Raw genomic sequence first — 20320 nt, 5'->3', positions numbered from 1 at the left:
TTGTCCAAACATCTTGAAGAATACTTTGTCACCTCGAGGACATATACATCAGTACCTGAAAATTCCCCATCAATAGCCAGAAAATCTGCTTCTTCAATTGCTTCATAGATTAGACTTAGGCGCTCTTTAAAATCTAAAAAAAAACAATTGCATACAATTACATTGTGTTTACAGAATTGAAACCACCAAACATCACCTACTTAGTCAAATCAATTTTCATCCTAGATAAGTTCTGAGTCGACTTACCCTTATCTTCATTTCTGGATAGAATACACTATTCTTTAACAATTAAGATAACAAGACTCGCCAGAAGAAAAATGGCACTTAAATGCTGTGATATTTTAGCTGAACATTTTATCATGAACAAAAGGTAACAACAGAAACTAGTCATAAGGAAGCCAATGGATCAATAAAAGATCATGACTATAAATGATAGAAGCAGAATTAGGCCATTCAGTCCATCAAGTCTGCTCCACCATTCAATCATGGCAGATCTATCTCTCCCCAACCCCATTCTACTGCCTTCTCCCCATAACCCCCAACACCTGGACTAATTAAGAATCTATCTCTGCCATAAAAATATCCATTGATATGGCCTCCACAGCCTTCCATGGCAAAGAATTCCACTGGCAAAGATATTATTTAATTCTTCAAAATACAATTAAGAAACAGGTCAGCATTATTTTCTAAAACTTATCTATATCATTTAGACAATATTATGTTAGCTGACAAAACAAATGTTAACAGCACAATTATAATTTAAGTTGAAGGAAACACAAGCAAGACTACTGCTCAGTGGGTCAGGCAACATCTGTGGAGGGAAGTGGACAGACATCTGTTTGTCCATTTTCCTCCACAGATGCTGCATGGTCCACTGAGTTCCTCCTGCAGCTTATTTATTTTTCGCTGAAGATTCCAGCATCTGCAGTCTCGTGTTTCCATCCGATTCGACCCGATCGTCAAGGATTAACCTTTATTGCAAAAGTGAAACTAAATATGCTACTTTTATTTTTATAGAACAATCACCAGGGTTACACCGAAATTAAAAGCTCATTTGAAAAACATCATTCCCCATCGCCCACCCCTACCAGCCCTGGCCTCCCCTCACCCACCACCTCTCACCAACTCCCCCCTCGCCCATCCACACCAGCCCAGTCTCCCTCCCATGCCTCAAGAGCCCGTACGTTGCTGGAGGCTAGACTGCAGACACCTTCCGGGAGAAGCTTAAGTGCAACGTGAAAGGATCCACGGTGACTGTCCAGCTGCTCGGGAGTCGTTTAACAGAGGGGCGACACTCGCTCCTTGCAAGGCAGCTTTGGCGGGTGAGGGCCGCGAGTTACCTGCTGCCCTGGCGCCGGGGCCCGTGCACGGAATCCGCCACCCACTCCCCCAACAAACAGCCTGCCGGCCCCGCGGCGTCCCGCTCGCCGGGCCAGGCCGGGTCGGGCCGTCGTGGGGCCTCTCGCACTTACTCTGTCTGGTGATCTCCATGGCCGCCGTACAGCCCACACACAAAAACAGCGGCGGCCACCTTCCACCTCCTGCCCTTTAACCCTGCCCCGCCGTCACTTCCGGTGAACACAGCAACCACGTGGTCGCTGTCACTCAGGTGGAACCCAGTCATCACCATAGCAACAGGTGAAACCCAGTCATCTCCACTCAGTCATGCTGGAGTAACTCTGCAGGTCAGGCAGCATCTCAGGAGAGAAGGAATAGGCGACGTTTCGGGTCGAGACCCTTCTTCAGACTCAGTCATCACCACAGCAACAGGTGGATCCCAGTCATCACCATAGCAACAGGTGGAACCCAGTGATCACCATAGCAACAGGTGGAACCCTGTCATCACCATAGCAACAGGTGGAACCTAGTCATCACCATAGCAACAGGTGGGACCCAGTCATCACCATAGCAACAGGTGGAACCCTATCATCACCACAGTAACAGGTGGATCCCACTCATAATCAGAGCAACAGGTGGAACCCAGTCATCACCACAGCAACAGGTGGAACCCAGTCATCACCATAGCAATAGATGGGACCCAGTCAACACCATAGCAACAAGTGGAACCCAGTCATCACCATAGCAACGTGGAACCCAGTCATCACCATAGCAACAGGTGGAACCCAGTCATCACCATAGCAATAGGTGGAATCCAGTCATCACCATAGTATTAGGTGGAACCCAGTCATCACCATAGCAATGTGGAACCCAGTCATCACCATAGCAACGTGGAACCCAGTCATCACCATGGCAACAGGTGGAACGGTCTCTGTGGAAAGCAGATGTGGCCAGTAGTGGGATCCCGTTGGAGGTGACCACTATTGGCCACATCTTCCCATCTTCCCCCCTTCCCCCCTTTCCGCTTTACCTCCCCCCTATCTTTGTCCTGCCCCCTCCCTTGACATCAGTCTGAAGAAGGGTCTTGACCCGAAACATCACCCATTCCTTCTCTCCAGAGATGCTGCCTGACCCGCTGAGTTACTCCAGCTTTTTGTGTCTACCTTCGATTTTAACCAGCATCTGCAGTTCTTTCCTACACAGATAAAATGTAGTCAGAGACAGTCAGACTGGTCAGAGAAATGAGAAGGGGGAGGGATGGAGAGAGAGGAAAAGCAAGGGTTACTTGAAGTTAGAGAAGTCAATATTCATACCACTGGGGTGGTAAGCTGCTCAAACGAAATCTGAGGTGCTGTTCCTCCAATTTGCGCTGGGCCTCACTCTGTCTGACATAGAAAAATAGGGTTTTACAGAGAAATATAGGCAAAAACATGATGATGGCTGATCATCCAAAATCAGTACCCCGTTCCTGCTTTCTCCCCATGTCCCTTGATTCCTTTAGTCCGAAGAGCTAAATCTAAATCTCTCTTGAAAACATCCAGTGTATTGGCCTCCACTGCGTTCTGTGGCAGAGAATTCCACTGACATTGGAGGAGGCCCATAACAGAAAGGTCAGTGTGGGAATGGGAAGGGGAGGGGAGTTAGTGTCCAGCAACCAGGAGATCAGGTAGGTTGAGGCGGACTGAGCAGAGATCTAATCTGATCCGTGGAGCAAGAAACTCTCTCCATAGCTCCTCGTCTCCAGCTGAGGGCGGGGCTTACGTCTGAATGACGTGTTCGGATGGCCGGTCCTGGCGCCGCCGCAGCGTGCGATAGGTCGCGCCGGAAGCCAGCGGGCCAATGGGCGGAGAGTTCGGGCTGGCAGTGACGCGGCTGTTGCCAGGGAGATTCCCGGGAGCCAGCAGTAATGGCGGCCACACTGACGGACTCGGGACGATGAACTGGGGCGAGGTGTGCGGCGAGGAAGAGAAGTTGTTTCGGAAAAGGTACCCAAGCTTTAAAATCATCGTTACCCTGGGCCAGGCCAACCACTGCTGGGACTGCTTTCTCTTGCCCTGATACCTGAGCTTTTTTTTTAATCAGAAATTCTTATACAGAAAACGTAAGGTTTTCTGGTTTCCTAAATTCTTATGTGCCTTGTTTAACGGCATGATCCTGCAGATATGTTCCTGGTTACAGTGATTTGCTATAATTATAAACAGTTTATTGTGCACAGGAAACCATGCATTCTTTTACCTCGACTCTGGGTAAAAGAATGCATGGTTTCCTGTGCACAATAAAGGGAGTAGTCATTGAAAAATTATGACTTGGGTTTAAATATAAAGACATAAATTGTTGTAATTATGCCGGGCCCTGGAATATAGTGCAAAGGTTGGGTCATAGAATGGAAATACTTGCTTGACAAAGTTTCACGAGCTTGATTGTGCTTCCCCAGTGAGGGGATATGAAGTATACTGTGTCTGTATTTCCTTAAGAGTTCAGATGGGATGGTCTCGTTGAAACATACAAGGTTGTTGTAGAAAACCGGTGCTGGTTTACAAAAAAAAGACACAAAGTGTTGGAGTAACTCAGTAAGTCAGGCAGCATCTCTGGACAACATACAAGATTCCTATGGACTTCACAGAGTAATTACAGGTGACTGGAATATCTAGAAGAAAGGTTCATGGCCTCACAAATAAGATATCAATCAATCTAAGACAAGAAAAAAATATGTTTACCCAATGGGTGGTGAGCCTTTGTACTACCAAAGAGGGCTGTGGAGCCTCATACTGAGGAAGGACCGATTGATTTTTAGATTGTGGGTTTATTATTAGAGGGTTGTGGATCTAACCCAGTCCATCACACAGACCAGACTCCGCACTATTCACTCCATCTACACCACACTACTTTGAGAAAGCAGCCAACATAATCAAAGACCTTTCCCATCCTGGGTCATTCCTTTTTCTCTCTGCTCCTGTCAGGCAGAAGCTTAAAAGTGCACACCACCAGACTCAGGAACACATTCACCTCTGTTATCTTGCTTCTGCACAAACGGTCTTTTCCCCCACTTAGGGTATAGTCCAACTCATTGTGGACGTTGGACTTTGTCTCTGGAACTGTTGCTCTACAATACTAAGGACTATATTCTGCACTCTGTAACTTTCCCAGTGCTTGATTTATTGTATTAGAGTTTAATGACTATTTATGTAGAGCATTATCTGATTTGATTTTATAGCATTTAAATCAAAGTTTTTCACTGCACCTCAGTACACTTAACAATAATAAGCCTAAACCGATTGTGGATACAAGGAAGTGCAGATGCTGGTTTACAAAAGGAGACCCAAAATGTTAGAGTAACTCAACGGGTCGGGCAGCATCCCTGGAGGAGACATTTCGGGTTGAGAGATCTCTGAACGAAGCGGACCTGAAACATTGCCTATCCATACTCTCCAGGGATGTTGCCTGAACCGCTGAGTTACTCCAGCACTTTTTTAGTCTAACCAGATATTGGAAAACTTTGTTTTAAATGCTATTCAGACAAACCATACCATTACAAAGGTGTAACAGGTAGTCAAAAAGAGAAAATAAACAGAATCCAGAATATAATGTTACAGATACAGATTTTACAAAAGTACAAGGGGTGCAACAAAGCATATGAAAGGTCTGTTCAAGACTACGATAACAGCAAGGATGAAGCTGTCTTGAAGCTAGTAGTATGTGCTTTCAAGCTCTTGTACTTTCTGTCCCTTGGAAGAGGGGAGAAGAGAGTGACCAGGTTGTACGGTCCTTGATAATGTTGGTGCTTACACGGGGCAGTGTGAAATATACATAGTCAATGGGAGTGGAGGGGGAGGGAATGATTGTTTTATGATGGACTGGGCTGCGCCCACAACTCTAAAGCATTCTTGGCAATATCATTGAGTTGATTGTATCAGGACAAATAGTTGATGTTTTTTTTGTAAGGGAATTCAGAGATATGGGGTTAGTGCAAGAGAGAGGCCAGTAAAAGATCTGCCACAATCTAATAGAATGGCAGAGAAGGCATGGTGGGGTGTATGTGTCAAATGGCTCTGAGTCTTTTGTACTACTTGTACTCTTACGAGCCAAGAAATAGCTGGTCTAATCTGACCAAAAGGGAATGGGGTAGCCATTTGGGGGAAAGTGATTTGCTGGGTTATTTTGGGAAGTGCAAGCAAGGACTGAATGCTAAGAACTAACATGGACTCTAGGTTGAATGCCCTTCTATGCTTTTAGGTCTGACACATTTTGATGCACTCGTGAGCTTAGTGCCAAAGGGGTTCATATTTTATAATGCATTGTGAACAAAAAATCCTTCTTTATTAGCTTGCTTCACAGTAAAACTAAAATATGCAATGTTGATGTTTTGAGGAAAGATTTAGAATAATTCATCCATAAACAACTGCCAAAAATGTTGTATATTTAAAATGAAATGTTTTTGTAGCTCTATCGAAATTATTTATCGCATAATAATAATAATAATAGCATAACTATGAATTTAGTCAGGATGTTTACCACCAATTTTCTTTTTATGTTTTTGTAAGTTTGTTTTTGTCATTAAAGATTGAGATTCGTTGGGATGAATTATGTACGGGTATTATGTGAAGGTGTCTGAAGGAAATATGTTTAAACATGAAGGATTGATTGTTTAACAAAAGATTTATTCATGGGATGTTAGGATTACCTACACTTTCAGTATTTACTGCTTATTTACAATTGGCCTTGAAGACGGTGGTAATGTGAAAATTGTCAATTCGTATTCAATCTAACCTAACTCGGGAACCTGTTTGTGTCAGCAACACACCATTATGTACAGGTTTATTAGTTACAAGCAGAATAGATTTATTAAATAGTTGCATCTAATACAAAGAAGCAATACTTAACAAAGATGACGGACATGGTATGTTCTTCAAAATCTTAGACCAGTCTGAGCAGCTGTGGTGAAAATCTATTTTCCTCTTGCTGTATCCTCTTGATGGTAGGTTCTCTTTTGAGTTATACTTCCTCATGCTCTCTCTCTCACCCTCAGCTCTTTGAACTTGCATTCCAACTACTAATTTCCAGATCATCCTATTCTTTTCCAAAAAAAAATTATGTTTTATTTATTACCAGTCACAACTCTTACAGTTGGAGCCATTCCTTATCCTCTTTCTTCACTGTCTTGAAGTCCAAGCAACTACTCGAATGAAGCCATTGTGCTAATTGTCTGGAATTCTGTCGCAAATGTTGCCTGCTCTGGCATCATTTCCCTTTTGAATGTTTCAACCCGTACGTTGTTCTTTCTATTTCTTAATCAGTATTCTGACCCAACTTGTTTCAAGTACCAAAACTCTTCCGTAGCACCATCTTGATAAACTTCATGTACTTACTCTGCCCCGGGCTATTTCCAACATATCGCTACAGACTTGAGTCGAAGTAAGTAGCTTACATGTCTTTAGGTTTTAAACATCATTTTGTTTCAGCTCATTATTTGCATTAAACCTTGTTTTAACTTATATGACTCGTACCTTTCTTCTCAACTTTGCATCATTTTAAACTAAACTTAATGTAGAGTTAATCTGTGTTTTATGCACTTTATATAGACTTTTTCTTAATTTCAATTACAGCAATGATATTAAAGCTAAGACATATATCAAACACTTCAAAATTGGTGTATGTCTCTAAAATACTTCACTCTGTTTAAACAACTTTGTACATTGAATTGACATCTTGAGCAGTCCACAAAAATATTCTCACCGGCACTGTTAGGTAGAGAATTTTATGGTTTTGATCTAATAACAAAGAAATAACAGCGCTATATTTCCAAATCAGGGTGAAATGTGACTTGGAGCGAGTACAAGTACTATTTCTGTGTGCCATTGATCCTTGTTTTTTTTAGGTGGTAAAGTTTTGCTTTGTTTGTTTCAGTTGGAGAAGCCTTAGTAAGTAGTTGCAGTACATTTTGTAAAGTCCATACGGTGCACTGATGCTGAATAATATATTCACAGAAGCATGAGATTGCAGATGCTGGGATCTACAGCAAAAGACAAAGTGCTGGTGTAACTCAGTGGGTCATGGAGCATCTCATAGAGTCATAGAATCATACAGCATGGAAACAGTTCCTTCATCCCAACTTGCCCATGCTGACCAAGATGCCCCCATCTATACTAGTCTCACCTGCCTTCATTTGGCCCATATGCCTCTAAATCTTTCCGATCCATGTACCTGGCCAAATGTCTTTTAAATGTTGTTTGTTACCTGCCTCAACTACCTCCTCTGGCAGCTTGCTCCATATACCCACCAACCTCTGTGTGGAAAAAGTTGCCCCTCGGGTTCCTATTAAATCTTTCGCCTCTCACCTTAAACCAATGTCCTCTGGTTCTTGGTTCCCCACCTCAAAACCTTCTGACACCTCAATTTAGACTCTTCCAAGGGGTTGTTTGGACAATTTTATTTCCATAGCAACCTTTTCAAGGGCATTGTATCGTTTGGTCCAGAAATGGGAGTCCAGGACCAGGGGTCACAGTTTAAGAATAAGGGGTAGGCCATTTAGGACTGAGATTAGGAAAAACCTTTTTACCCAGAGAGTTGTGAATCTATGGAATTCTCTGCCACAGAAGGCTGTGGAGGCCAATTCACTGGATATTTTCGAGAGTTAGATTTAGCTCTTGGGGCTAAAGGAATGAAGGGATGTGGGGAGAACCAGGAACGGGGTACTAATTTATACATGATCATATAGAATGGCAGTGCTGACTCAAAGATTTTTCTATGTTTCTATTTAAGCAATGTGGAATGGTCACAAATAAATTGGAGCAGTGTAGGGTGGCACTGTCTTCCCTGTAGAATATAAAGAGTTCTGTATTTTACCATACTCCAGCAGTGTATATTTGCACTAGTGTAGCTCACATATTATCTGATCCCTTGAACCTTTCATAGAGCTACTTGAATTTGGATGCTTTTGCTACTCTGGTTTGACAATTGCTGTGTAATTTTTTTTGTTGGAATATATGGGCATTGGAAAAATCAACTTGCACTATTAACCAGCCTCAATCATGATCTGGAAGTACCTAACTGTTTCAGCAAGGGTGAAAATAAAAGCAAGGGCTGGTTGTACCCAAGAATTATAAGGTTGTGGCTCTTGGCCTCTCTCAATTCACGGAGGCCTTTTTCCACTTGTTTTAATGTGTATGGAAACTTGAGCAGTGTTTGAGAGTGAAACAGACTGTCACAGCTCTGTGATGTGAATGAAGCACTTAAGATCTATTCAAATACACTTTTAATTACAGGCCTATGCAGAAGGAAGGAAATCAAGTTTGCAAAGCCTCAGTTCTAAGCGAATGGAGGGTGATGCAGGATTCCGTCACGAGCATCAATGGAGGGACAAGTACGAGGAGTCGGAACCCTACACCTTAACAGAACCATCCTATCAACTCTCTGCCAATGAATTCTCCTGTCACTGTTGCTATGAGATATTGGTAAACCCAACTACTTTGAACTGTGGCCACAGTTTCTGCCGACATTGCTTGGCACTTTGGTGGGATGCTTCCAGGAAAACGGAATGCCCAGAATGCAGAGAAAAATGGGAGGGATTTCCGAAAGTCAACATTGTCTTAAGGTACAGTTATATTTTATGTGCAGGAGGCCTACACGTGAAGAGTATGTTTTTTTAGAAGCTGAAATCATTATAAATTAATCAATATTAAAGGCAAGAGAGCATTTTAATACAGGAAATGTCTCTCTCTGGTCATTCTTTGCTTGTTGAAGAGCAGAATGGAATTAGCAATATCCAAAAAAGACAGTGTTGGAGTACCTCAGCGGATTAGGCAGCAACTGCAGAGAACATGGATAGGTGACATTTTGGGTCAAGACCCTTCATCAGACGTATTGCAACATCCAATGTTCATTATTTTTCCATGAGCTATCTTTTGCTTGCATGTCTAATACTATTCAACAAAGTTAAATTTGGTTTGACTGAAGTTATTGTTTTAGTTTTAACTCAACCATAACAATATTAACAGCAGTTGCACTTACTGGTTTGTCTCATTGTGACTCTGCACCTCTGTCCAAGGAAGAGTGGAGAGCAAATACTGGCACAGGTTGATTAGACTAAAAAGCCTGTTTTTGGAACAAATACCTTTTTTTCATTTTGCTGAGTTTTAATCTAATTTTTAAAATATCAGCTATGGCTCAGTTGCTGCTACAGTTTGCACTGAGCCCAAAGGTTGCTGATTCACGTCAGACTTTGGACACTTGAGTGAGCAATAATTTAAAATTCTGCTGAAAGAATGCTACAATCCAAGAAGTGCCATCTTTGGGATAAAACATTGACAGTAACCTGCCAGCCTTTTGAGACCTACACATCTTGAACACCATGGGATTTATTGTTCGTTTGTATACGTATACGGGTGGCATGGTGGCACAATGGCGCGGCAGTGGAGTTGCTGCCTTACAACCCCAGAGGCCCGAGTTCAATCATGACTACGGGTGCTGTCTACGGAGTTTATACATTCTCCCCGTGATCTGTGTGGGTTTTCTCCAGTTTCCTCCCACACTCCAAAGACGTACAAGTTTGTAGGTTAATTGGCTTGGTAAAATTGTAAATTGCCCCTATTATGTAGGATAGTGCTCATGTAGGGGGGGGGTCACAGGTCAGTGCAGACTCGGTGGGCCGAAGGGCCTGTTTCCGTGCTGTATCTCTAAACTAAACTAAGCTAAATAGATCTATTTGGGCTTTTTCCTTTATAATTACAATCACATAGAACGGGGTCCAGCCAATTTGACGTATCTTACCCAGAAATGTTGATTGTAATGCTAAAGACTCCAGATTAAACCAATTTTCTCAGTACAACTTGAATATTGGCATCGACCCAATAAAGTGCAAATTGCCCTGGCATGTCTCGTCCATAAAAAGTAGGACAGTCCAGCTAAAGTACCGCCCTTTAAGTCTAATGTCTCTCTTGAACAAGGTAATGGGATGTGCGAACCAAAATATTATCAAGTGGAACGTAACAAAAATCCTCTCGCCGGTAACTCATTTTGCATATCACCACCTGCAAAAGATCTTTGATCCATGCATGAACACAATAGCGGAATTCTAAACTACCCTTGACATCGGTGGCGCAGCGATAGAGTTTCTGCCTTATATCGCCAGAGACCCGGGTTCGATCCTGACTACGAGTTCTGTCTGTACGGAATACGTACATTCCTTGGTTAGCTGCGTGGGTTTTCTCCAGTTTCCTCCCAGACTCCAAAGACGTGCAGGTTTGTAGGTTAATTGGCTTGGTAAAATTGTAAATTGTCCCTGTTGTGTGTAGAATAGTGTTGGTATGCGGGGATTGCTGGTCAGCGCAGACTTAGTGGGCCAAAGGGTCTGTTTCTGCACTGTATCTCTAAACCAAACTAAAAAATGTGCCTGTTGTTTGAATGTGGTATTGAGACTTCATGATTAAAAACTACAGTCAGTGGAATTCAAGGGGAATGTTCTATCCTGGCCAGTCTCGTGTGAACGATGATGGTTGGAGATAAATCATCTCAGCCCCAGGACATAGTTTCATCCATTCCTTCTGGCAGTGCTCGAGGCCAAGCCACCATCAGCTGCATCATCAACCATTTCTCCTTCAGGAAATCAAAAGTAACGATGAACACATTGAAAAGTAAGTAATTCCATTTGCAGCCGCTCAGAAAATAAAGCAGTCCATGCACACATGCATGATGACCTAGACCACATTAAGGCATGAGCTGATTGGCAAATAACATTTGCACCAAAAATGACCATCTTCAACCATAGAGATTAAGTTTATCTGCACTTGAGATTCACTGGATGTCCTATTCTTGAGAATCACCATTGACCAGAAAACTAGCTGGACCACCTGCAAATAAAAAAATATTGTGGGTATAATGCAGCACAGTGGCGCAGCTGGTAGAGCTGCTGCGTCTCAGCGCGTGAGACCCTGGGTTTGATCCTGACCTCGGGTGCTGTCTGTGGAGTTTGCACTGCATTGTGGCTGCATGAGTTCCCTCCGGGTGCCCTGGTTTCCCCTCATCCCAAAGACATGCGGGTTTGTAGGTTAATTGGCCTCTGTAAAATTGCCCTTGTATGTCCGGAGTGGATGAGAAAATGGGATAACATAGAACTACTGTGATTGGTTGATCAGTGGTTGGCATGGACTCAGTTTCCTTGCCGTATCTCAAACGAAAACTAAACGAGTCAAACTGGATGGGTGTCTTGCAGAAAGACTTGGGATAGCGAGGAGGTGAGGCATCTGAAAGAAATACTGTTCTCCTGCATGGTTGGGTGTAATTCTAACAACATTTAGATGCCTTAACACCAGAGAAAGCGAAGCAGCCCTCTTAATTGACACTGCATTTCGCTCCCTAATCATTCATCCTCACCATCAAGATCGCCACACGAGGAATGTGGGAGAAAACTGGAGCACCTGGAGAAAACCCATGGAGAGAACGTACAAACTCCGTACAGACAGCACCTGTTGTCAGGATCGAACCCGTGTCTCTGGCGCTGTATGGCAGCAACTCTACCGCTGTGCCACCTCAAATGCCGTATATAATTGTAGTCTAAGTTGTATAAATGCTGGACTATTTCTTGATGTATCTATTTGCAGCTTCATTACCAGCCCTTTGGATACATTTAAAGAAATAAAACAGCCAATTTACAGGTTTCCAAGTTGTCATTTTGGCTGTGTTGTTGTCTCTTTCCAGAGATGCAGTTGAGAAGCTGTTCCCTGATGATGTCATCAGACGACGGGTAGAGACACAGAACGACATAAAAATCTCACACAGCACCTTGGCTTTCGAGAAATTTGGCAATGAGCAGACAAGGGTTGTCAACCATTCGGGGCAATGGCGACGAGGCGGGGGCTTTTTCTCAGGAGTACTAACTTCTTTAACCTGTGTGGCAGTGAGTATATGTTTTTGGAACACATTTATAACGAAATAGGAGGTAGGTTAGGTCATCTGGCCCCTCAAGGTATACATACTTGTAAAGCTTTATGTTCCCCATAAGTGGATCATTGATTGTAAGTGTAATCATTGCCCTGAACGCACATTTTCTAAATGAATGACCTAGTTTAATCATTTTACGAAGCCAGTGTGCGATTACCAGAATTACTGCAACATGAGAATACTGGTTAGCACGCAACAAAACTTTTTCATTGTACCTCAGTACAAATAATAATAAGCCTAACTAGCTAACAATATTCTATTTAGACCATATTATGTAAGAGCTTTCTTAAGCAGGAGAATGGGGTTGAGAGGGAAAGATAGATCGGCCATGATTGAATGGCGGAGTAGACTTGATGGATCGAATGGCATAATTCTGCTCCTGGAACTTATGAATGGAATTTTCTGTAGCATTTTGCCAATACTTTTCTTGTTTGACAATTTTTTTAAACTCTTTTTACTGTTGTGTCATTTGGTAAGAAGCTCGATCAATTACAATTTAGTGCTATAAAATTGGTCAGAATTGATTTACATAACTGTATTTTTATATTTGCTTCTGTAAAAATACTTTTTTCAAAGCCTGTGATAAATATTTAGAATATTGTGTTCAGTTCTGGGCACCGTGTTATAGAAAAGACATTGTCAAGCTTGAAAGGGTTCAGAAAAGATTTACGAGGATGTTGCCAGGACTAGTGGGTGTGAGCTATAGGGAGAGGTTGAGTAGGCTGGGTCTCTATTCCATGGAGTGCAGGAGGATGAGGGGAGATCTTATAGAGGTATACAAATTCATGAGAGGAATAGATCAGGTAGATGCACAGAGTCTTTTACCCAGAGAAGGGGAATCGAGGACCAGAGGACATAGGTTCAAGGTGAAGGGGAAAAGATTTAATAGGAATCCGAGGGGTAACTTTTTCACACAAAGGGTGGAGGGTGTATGGAACAAGCTGCCAGAGGAGGTAGTTGAGGCTGGGACTATCCCGTTGTTTAAGTAACAATTAGACAAGTATATGGATTGGACAGGTTTGGAGGGATGTGGGCCAAGCGCAGGCAAGTGGGACATTATAGCTGAGAAATTGTAGGCCGGTGTGGGCGAGTTGGGCCAAAGGGCCTGTTTCCACACTGTATCACTCTCTGACTCTATATTGGCAAATATCTTTAAGCCCAGCATCTGAAGAAGTGAATAAGAATGAATAACTTCACTGAATTTGTTACTAGGCCATTTCACACTTGGATAAAAGCATTTGCTAAAAGAACAACATGTGAATTGGCAAATAAATGATGCAAGACTTTGGCCTTTGTACAGCTTAGAGGTCCAGTGAAATGTTTTTCTCTTCCCATGAATTGCTGTCTTTATTTATATCCATCTGATTACCACCATCAATGCCATTTTGTTTTTAAAGTAGATTGTTAATTCACCTAGCAGCCTCTGGCAAAAAAGATGAATAAGGACTAGTGCATAGAGACTTTAATTCCTTAGTTGATTAATAGCTTTCAAGCTTTCACTTGAGTAACCTTGACTGTGATCTTCATCCTAATCGATTGAATATAGTTAGCTTTGTGTCTGTATTGATTCTAATAAAGAGATTTGAAAATGATTACATATTCTATGTGAACTGATATGCAACATTTTCACTTGCGTTGAAAGTGTGCGTTAGCATAGTGGTAGCGTTTCTGCCTTACAACGCCGGAAACCCGGGTTTGATTCTGACCACGGGTGCTGTCTGTAAGCAGTTTGTACGTTCTCCCCACGACCTGCATGGGTATTAGTGTGTAGGGATTACTGATCAGTGCAGACTCGTTGGGCCGATGGTCCTGTTTCCGCACTGTATCTCTAAACTAAACTAATTTAATGACTCGGCCCCTCGATGAGGAGATGAAAATGATATTGTTTGTGCTCCAGCAAATCTGTGGCCTAACAATACATTTTGTTATTTACCTTAATTTGGATGAAATTATAACAAGTTTAATATTTGTTTTGTCTATGTCGAGAGTAGGAGTTGTCATTTACCTAAAACCCCTTTATTTGGGATTTCTAGCATATGCAGTTTTTTAAAAACTTTTGTACCCTGGCACGACATCCTCGGCAATGATTATTTCTTGTTACAGGTGGTACTTCTAGTTTATCTCTGGAGCCGTGAAACTGAACAAGATCATCTTGTACACAAACCTGTGATGAAATGGACAGCAAAAGAAGTGGCGGTCTGGTTGGAACAGTTGGGTCAGTGGGCTACTGTTTACAAGGACAGGTTTGTGGAGGAGGAAGTCAATGGAAGGTGAGGCTTATTTGCATTCGCTGTCAGCGGTCATTAGTGCAATTGAGACTTGGTCCTTTCTTCCTTCTGGAAAGTAACATTTAGAACTGTTCTACAGACCTATCATTCCTACCATATACTATCTCTCTTATCCAATGTACTTCATAGAATTCAAATGCAACTTCCTGTTCAGTTTGCATTGTGAGCACTCCTGATACCAGTCAGTGGTCTGTTCATCTCTTAGTGGGGTTCACAGGAGGAAGTTGGGGAAATGGGGAAGTTCCTCTACTGAAGAGATTTACTGCAGTCGCAACTTCAGTTTAGTTTTCGGGAATATAGCATGGAAACTGGCCCACCGAGTCCACGCCGCCATTGATCACCCATTCACACTGGTTCAATGTTTCCCACTCCCTGAAATTAAGGGGTATTGTACAGAGGCCAATTAACTAACAAACCCACCCGGAGGAAACCCACACAGTCACAGGGAAAATGTGCAAACTTCACACAGACAGCACCCGAGGTCAGGATTGAATCCGGGTATCGGGTGCTGTGAGGCAGCGACTCTACCAACTATCCCACTGTGCTGCCCACTAGATGGTAAAACCATGAACAGAACAATTGTAGGAAGCTTTATCGATCTAAATCTTGGTTTGGTTTCCAATTTATTCTGATGTTGGCGTTTTTCAGAAGATACTTTGTCAGCAAAATGTTGGAACTTGAATATGATAAGCTAGTTGAATGAATGTAAAATAAGATACATTTGAATGATTAAATGGATTTTATTTTATTTTAATCAATAATAACAGATTTATCAAGTTTTAATTATAAACTATTGCAGCTTAACAGGCGGTAGTTTTGAAGACAATTGTTATATTGAATTGACTCAAGAATTATTCTTTGGTTGTAAAGCATCTTGGATTTTCCAAAAGAGATGTTAAAGGCATTTCATTTCATTTCATTTACATGAGAGTGAAATCTCCAGTCTAGATGTTTTATTTCAACCTGTCTTCCATTAAATGTATTTTTAGGCTATTGCTGACTCTAGGTGAAGATGAATTTTCAAAACCTCCTTTCAACATTGAGAGAGAACTTCATAGGAAAGCTATTCTAATGGAATTGGACAATGTAAAAGCACTTGGGGTCAAACCCCCCCAGAATCTTTGGGAATACAAGGTAAGTGTTTCCTAAAATGAAATTTTCAGAATGACCCTTCTGAAGAAGGGTCTCGACCAGAAACGTCACCCATTCCTTCTCTCCTGAGATGCTGCCTGACCTGCTGAGTTACTCCAGTATTTTGTGAATAAATACCTTAAAATGAAATGGTCAGCATGCTGGGTTCTTTCCCCAACTGATGCAATGGATTGTACCTTTTGTTTTCTTTGTCCCTTATTGACAAAGGATTCAATTTTGTTAGTCTAAACTAGCCGGTGGCCTGACTAAATTAGCTGTGCAGCACACTGGCACAGCGGTAGAGTTGCTGCCTTACAGCGCCAGAAACCCGGGTTCGATCCTGACTATGGGTGATGTCTGTAAGGAGTTTGTACGCTCTCCCAGTGATTGTGTGGGTTATCTCCTGGTGCTCCAGTTTCCTTCCACACTCCAAAGATGTACAGGTTTGTAGGTTAATTGGCTTTTGGTAAAATTGTAAATTGGTAGTGTTCATATATGGGGTGGTCGGCATGGACTCAGTATTGTATTGTATTCTTTTATTGTCATTCGATACCGAGATACCGAACAAAATTACATTTTCCAGCTGTCACAGAACACAAAAAAAAGAACACAAGACACACGACCCCACCACAAACATCCATCACAGTGACTCCAAACACCCCCTCACTGTGATGGAAGGCAACAAAACTTCCCCTCTCTTCCCCCATGCCCACGGACAGACAGCTCGACCCCTACCGAGGCGACCGACTCGCACAGCCCCCGCAAGGGGATGGAAGTCCCCGCGGCCGAGCCGCACCGGGCAATGAAACGTCCCGCGGCTGTACCGGGCGATTGAAGGCCCCGCGGCCGAGCCGCACCGGGCGATGGAAGGCCCCGCGGTCAAGCCGCCCCGGGCGATGTTAAGTCCCGCAGCCGAGCCGCGTCGGGCGATGGAAGGCCTCGCGGCTGAGCCTCACCCCGACCTAAAAAAAGAAATGTTTCCCCCACCCCACACCCCCCACACATACACAGCCAAAAACAAAAACAAAAAAAACCACCCCAACACCAATACACAAACAAAAGGGAAAAAAGACAACAGACTGCCAGCGAGCCCGCAGCCGTTAGGCACCACTCCCACTCAGTGGGCCAAAGGGCATGTTTCCACGCTGTATCTCTAAAACTATGCTATATGGAGTTTCGGCGATGTGTAACCTCTGTTCAGTTCAGTTAATATAATGATTTCATATTTTTGAGATGCATATTGCAATTTAACAAATATATAGTTTTAATTATCTAAAATCGAGTCAATAATTTTTTGCTTTGCTTGATATGGACTACAAATCTCTCTTCAGGCAATGCACGTTGGCAAGTCGCTGTTCCTGTTGTATGCACTAAAGAGCTCCCCACGGCTGACAATGCTGTACCTCTATTTGTTTGATTACTCAGAAATATTTCTGCCCCTTATCCACACCATTTCTCCCAAGAAGATTGACATGACAGAGGATGCAGATATTTTTCGCAAGTACTGGGTAAGCATTTTGTTACTGAAGTGATATAATTTGTTAAGAAAATCTGTTAAATGAACATGCTAGATTGCTTAATGTTTTCAACTGTACATTATACATTCAAGATTAGTACACTGAAACCGATCAAAAACATAAACTTTTTGCCTGTCATCTGAATCTTGTAAGCTGTTTCCTTTTGCTTCTCTACACGATGATTGCATCTACTGTTAGCTGTTTTTTGTTAACCTATTTTTTGGAGATACAATTTCCTTGAGGAATGATGTCTGGATTGATGACTTATTTGTGCAATAACTTTGATGCTTTTTCTCTCTAAAGTCTGATGACATCAGCTTGAAGCAGTGGACTGAGTTCCTTGTGAAATACCTCCTTATACCGTATCAGTTGATCGTTGAGTTTGCTTGGGATTGGATGGACATGCACTACTGGACAGCGTGTTTTATAATTTTCAACGGAGTGCTTCTGTCCGTTCTGGAAGGTTTTGCATTCTGGAGACTTTGGTCAAGAGGAGGACTCAGGTAACTCTTCCGTACTTTGAATACACAACCAAACTTTGTGTGGAATTAGTAGACCAAAATACAGATCCACCACCGATTTTCCAACACCCTTGGAGGGGCAGTTGGTCGCGATATTAATCTATTGAATATAGTTTGCTTTGTGTTTGCACTGATTCTAATAAAGAAATTTAAAAATAATTACGGATGTTACGTGAACTGGTATGCCACGTTTTCACTTGCATTGATAGGGACCCGGCTGCAGGGGGCAAATTCGGTCCACCGAGTCCACGCCGACCAATGATACTAGCATTATCCTACACGGGACAACTTACAGAAGCCAATTAGTATAAAAACCTGTACATCTTTGGGGTGTGGGAAGTAACCAGAGCACCTAGAGAAAACCGATGCGGTCAGAGTGAGAACATACAGTGCCCGTAATTGGGATTGAACCTGGGTATCTGGCGCATTATGGCAGCAGCTGAGCCACTGTGCTGTGCCAAACTGTTGCAATTTGTGGCTTTTACAGTTCTGTTTAATCTTTTGAGCTGAGCTACAAATCCAACACCAAATCTGCCAATTTTGCAATATATTTTAAACCTTGAAGTATTCTAACAATTGCCCATGAAATGTGAGAATAATTTGAAATGTTCTTTTTTAGGACCATCCCTCAGAAAATGTGGAGCCATTTTTGGAAAGTATCAAGCCAAGGACTCCTTGTAGCGATTTTGTGGCCGATAATCCCTCAGTTTGTTTGTGACTGTTTATTTTACTGGGCATTGTACTTCAATCCCATCATAAATATCGACCTGGTGGTCAAGGAAGTGCGCCGCCTAGAAACTGAACACTTGTGATCGAGATGTGCTGTCACGTTACATTCTCAAAGCAGCCTATTACAGTTCTGGTATTAATAATGTTTAAATTTGTAAATACACGTTTCCATAGCTTGCAGCCAGATGCTGCAGCAAAGTGGTCAGAAACAACTATAATTGTAGTTTGAAGAATCAAAATAGTCAATCTATGTGAAGAAACGAAACCATTTGCTCCATTTAACGATGAGTGGATTCGTATTCTGTGTTTACTGCTCCTTGCTGCAATTAGCACATTGGCTTTAAGTACCAATTTGCATATATTTTTAACTTGTACATTTCTCAATTTTTTTCCTTGCAAACTTGCACGTGTAATTGCTTTTTCATCTGTAATTCGGTGATAATTTCGTGATTCTACAAAACCATATGTGCCAGGTCACACTAATTTTCTTGTCTTTCAAGGGCTATAGGTACATCATGTATTACAATCCAGTGTGGAAAGGGGGAATGTTACAGCTGATATTTTGGTGCCTGCCCTTATAATTTATTTACAGTTGATTCGAATTTTTGAAATTGTACAAGAAATCTGTGAATTTTTGTAATCATTTTTGCTGAATAAACTCTATTTTTGCATTTCTTTTATTGTTAATCATACTGGAATAGCATATTGTTAATGTGAAATAACTGCCTGAAATGTGAATGGTGATCCACAATCTTGTTTCTTCCACTGATGAATCCATCAGCTACCAAAAACAGATTAAATTGAGTTTTTATATTATGGTTGTTTTATGAAGTACAAGTGATGTTCAAAATTCACGTTTAAGTCAATTTCTTCAGCTATGATTAGATAAGTTGACTTTTCACTCCAGGTTGAGTAAATGAACAATGTGCTTGATATTCAATGTCATGTCAAAGGGGAAGTTCATTATTTTTCTGCTTTCCATTTAAATCTGTAAACTGCCTGCTCAGCAATAAATTGGAGTTGCTGTTGATCAATGACGGCTTTCCAAACTCCACAAAGCCATTGCAGAATGTGAATGGTGTGAGATGTGTTGTCATGTCAGATCTTGCACAGTAATCCCGACACTGACCTTTTACCCAGAAAGTCCAACAGTCACATTTTTTATATGCTCTTCCCTTTGTTGAGGTATATCTTGAGGTGACAATTAACTTAATTTGTAGCGATATACTTACCTGATGCAACTAAAATTTCTATTTTAGCAAATATTGCCACACAGACTATTTACGGATACCACAGATTGTCATACAGCATGGAAACAGGCCCTTTGGCCCAACTTGGCCACAACGACCAACATGCCCTATCTACAATAGTCCCACCTGCCAATGTTTGGCCTATACCTCTTAAACCTGTCCTATCCATGTACCTGTCCAAATGTTACTTAAATGTTGCGATCGTACCTGCCGCTACCACCACCTCCAGCAGCTCGTTCCATTCACTTACCACCCTTTGTGTGTAAAAGAAAAAGTTACCCCTCAGATTCCTATTTGTTTTAGAGATGTTTAATTTTAGAGATACAGCCAGGAAACAGGCACTTTAGGCCACTGAGACCATGGTCACCGTCATTCATCCATTCACACTAATTCTGTTATCCCACTTTCTCATCCACTCCCAGCAGATTAGGAGCAATTTTAGAAGCCAATTAACCTACAAATCCAAAATATCTTTGGGATGTGGGAGGAAACCCCCACAGTCATTGGGAGAACGTGCAAACTCCACACAGGCAGCACCCGAGGCCAGGATTGAACCTGGTTCTCTGGTGGTATGAGGTAGGAGCTCTACCAGCTATGTTGCGTAATATATT

At 42.1% G+C, this 20320-nt stretch overlaps 2 protein-coding genes across 5 annotated transcripts in view; one reads left to right on the top strand and one right to left on the bottom strand.

The window, feature by feature from the left end:
* The window catches only part of parn (poly(A)-specific ribonuclease (deadenylation nuclease)), a 127654-nt gene extending 126043 nt beyond the window's left edge, over positions 1-1611 (bottom strand). For 3 of the 4 annotated variants that reach the window (XM_078418153.1, XM_078418154.1, XM_078418155.1), the window contains exons 1-2: positions 1473-1611; positions 56-133 (exon numbers count right to left, since the gene is read on the bottom strand). In XM_078418153.1, the coding sequence (XP_078274279.1) occupies positions 56-133; positions 1473-1491 (97 nt within the window). In that variant the 5' untranslated portion in view covers positions 1492-1611. The other variant, XM_078418156.1, reaches the window with a different exon arrangement.
* A 1394-nt stretch (positions 1612-3005) lies between these two features.
* LOC144603777 (bifunctional apoptosis regulator-like) lies at positions 3006-19453 on the top strand. The gene is made up of 8 exons (XM_078417472.1): positions 3006-3323; positions 8601-8929; positions 12031-12229; positions 14377-14543; positions 15551-15695; positions 17024-17200; positions 17513-17712; positions 18350-19453. The coding sequence occupies exons 2-8, from the start codon at positions 8652-8654 to the stop codon at positions 18540-18542; spliced, it is 1359 nt and encodes a 452-aa protein (XP_078273598.1). The 5' UTR covers positions 3006-3323; positions 8601-8651; the 3' UTR covers positions 18543-19453.
* Positions 19454-20320: the final 867 nt, after the last annotated feature.

This window comes from Rhinoraja longicauda, chromosome 21 (assembly GCF_053455715.1).
Source record: "Rhinoraja longicauda isolate Sanriku21f chromosome 21, sRhiLon1.1, whole genome shotgun sequence".
In the NCBI taxonomy this organism is placed as follows: domain Eukaryota; kingdom Metazoa; phylum Chordata; class Chondrichthyes; order Rajiformes; family Arhynchobatidae; genus Rhinoraja; species Rhinoraja longicauda.
The sequence above is the reverse complement of the archived record's forward strand: the minus strand, read 5'-3'. Positions and strand labels throughout refer to the sequence as shown.

Coding starts and splice junctions, on each gene's coding strand:
- LOC144603777 (XM_078417472.1), top strand. CDS start 8,652: ATGGAGGGTGATGCAGGATTCCGTCACGAGCATCAATGGAGGGACAAG. Junction 8,930..12,030: donor AAAGTCAACATTGTCTTAAG/GTACAGTTATAT, acceptor GTCTCTTTCCAG/AGATGCAGTTGAGAAGCTGT. Junction 12,230..14,376: donor CTTCTTTAACCTGTGTGGCA/GTGAGTATATGT, acceptor TTCTTGTTACAG/GTGGTACTTCTAGTTTATCT.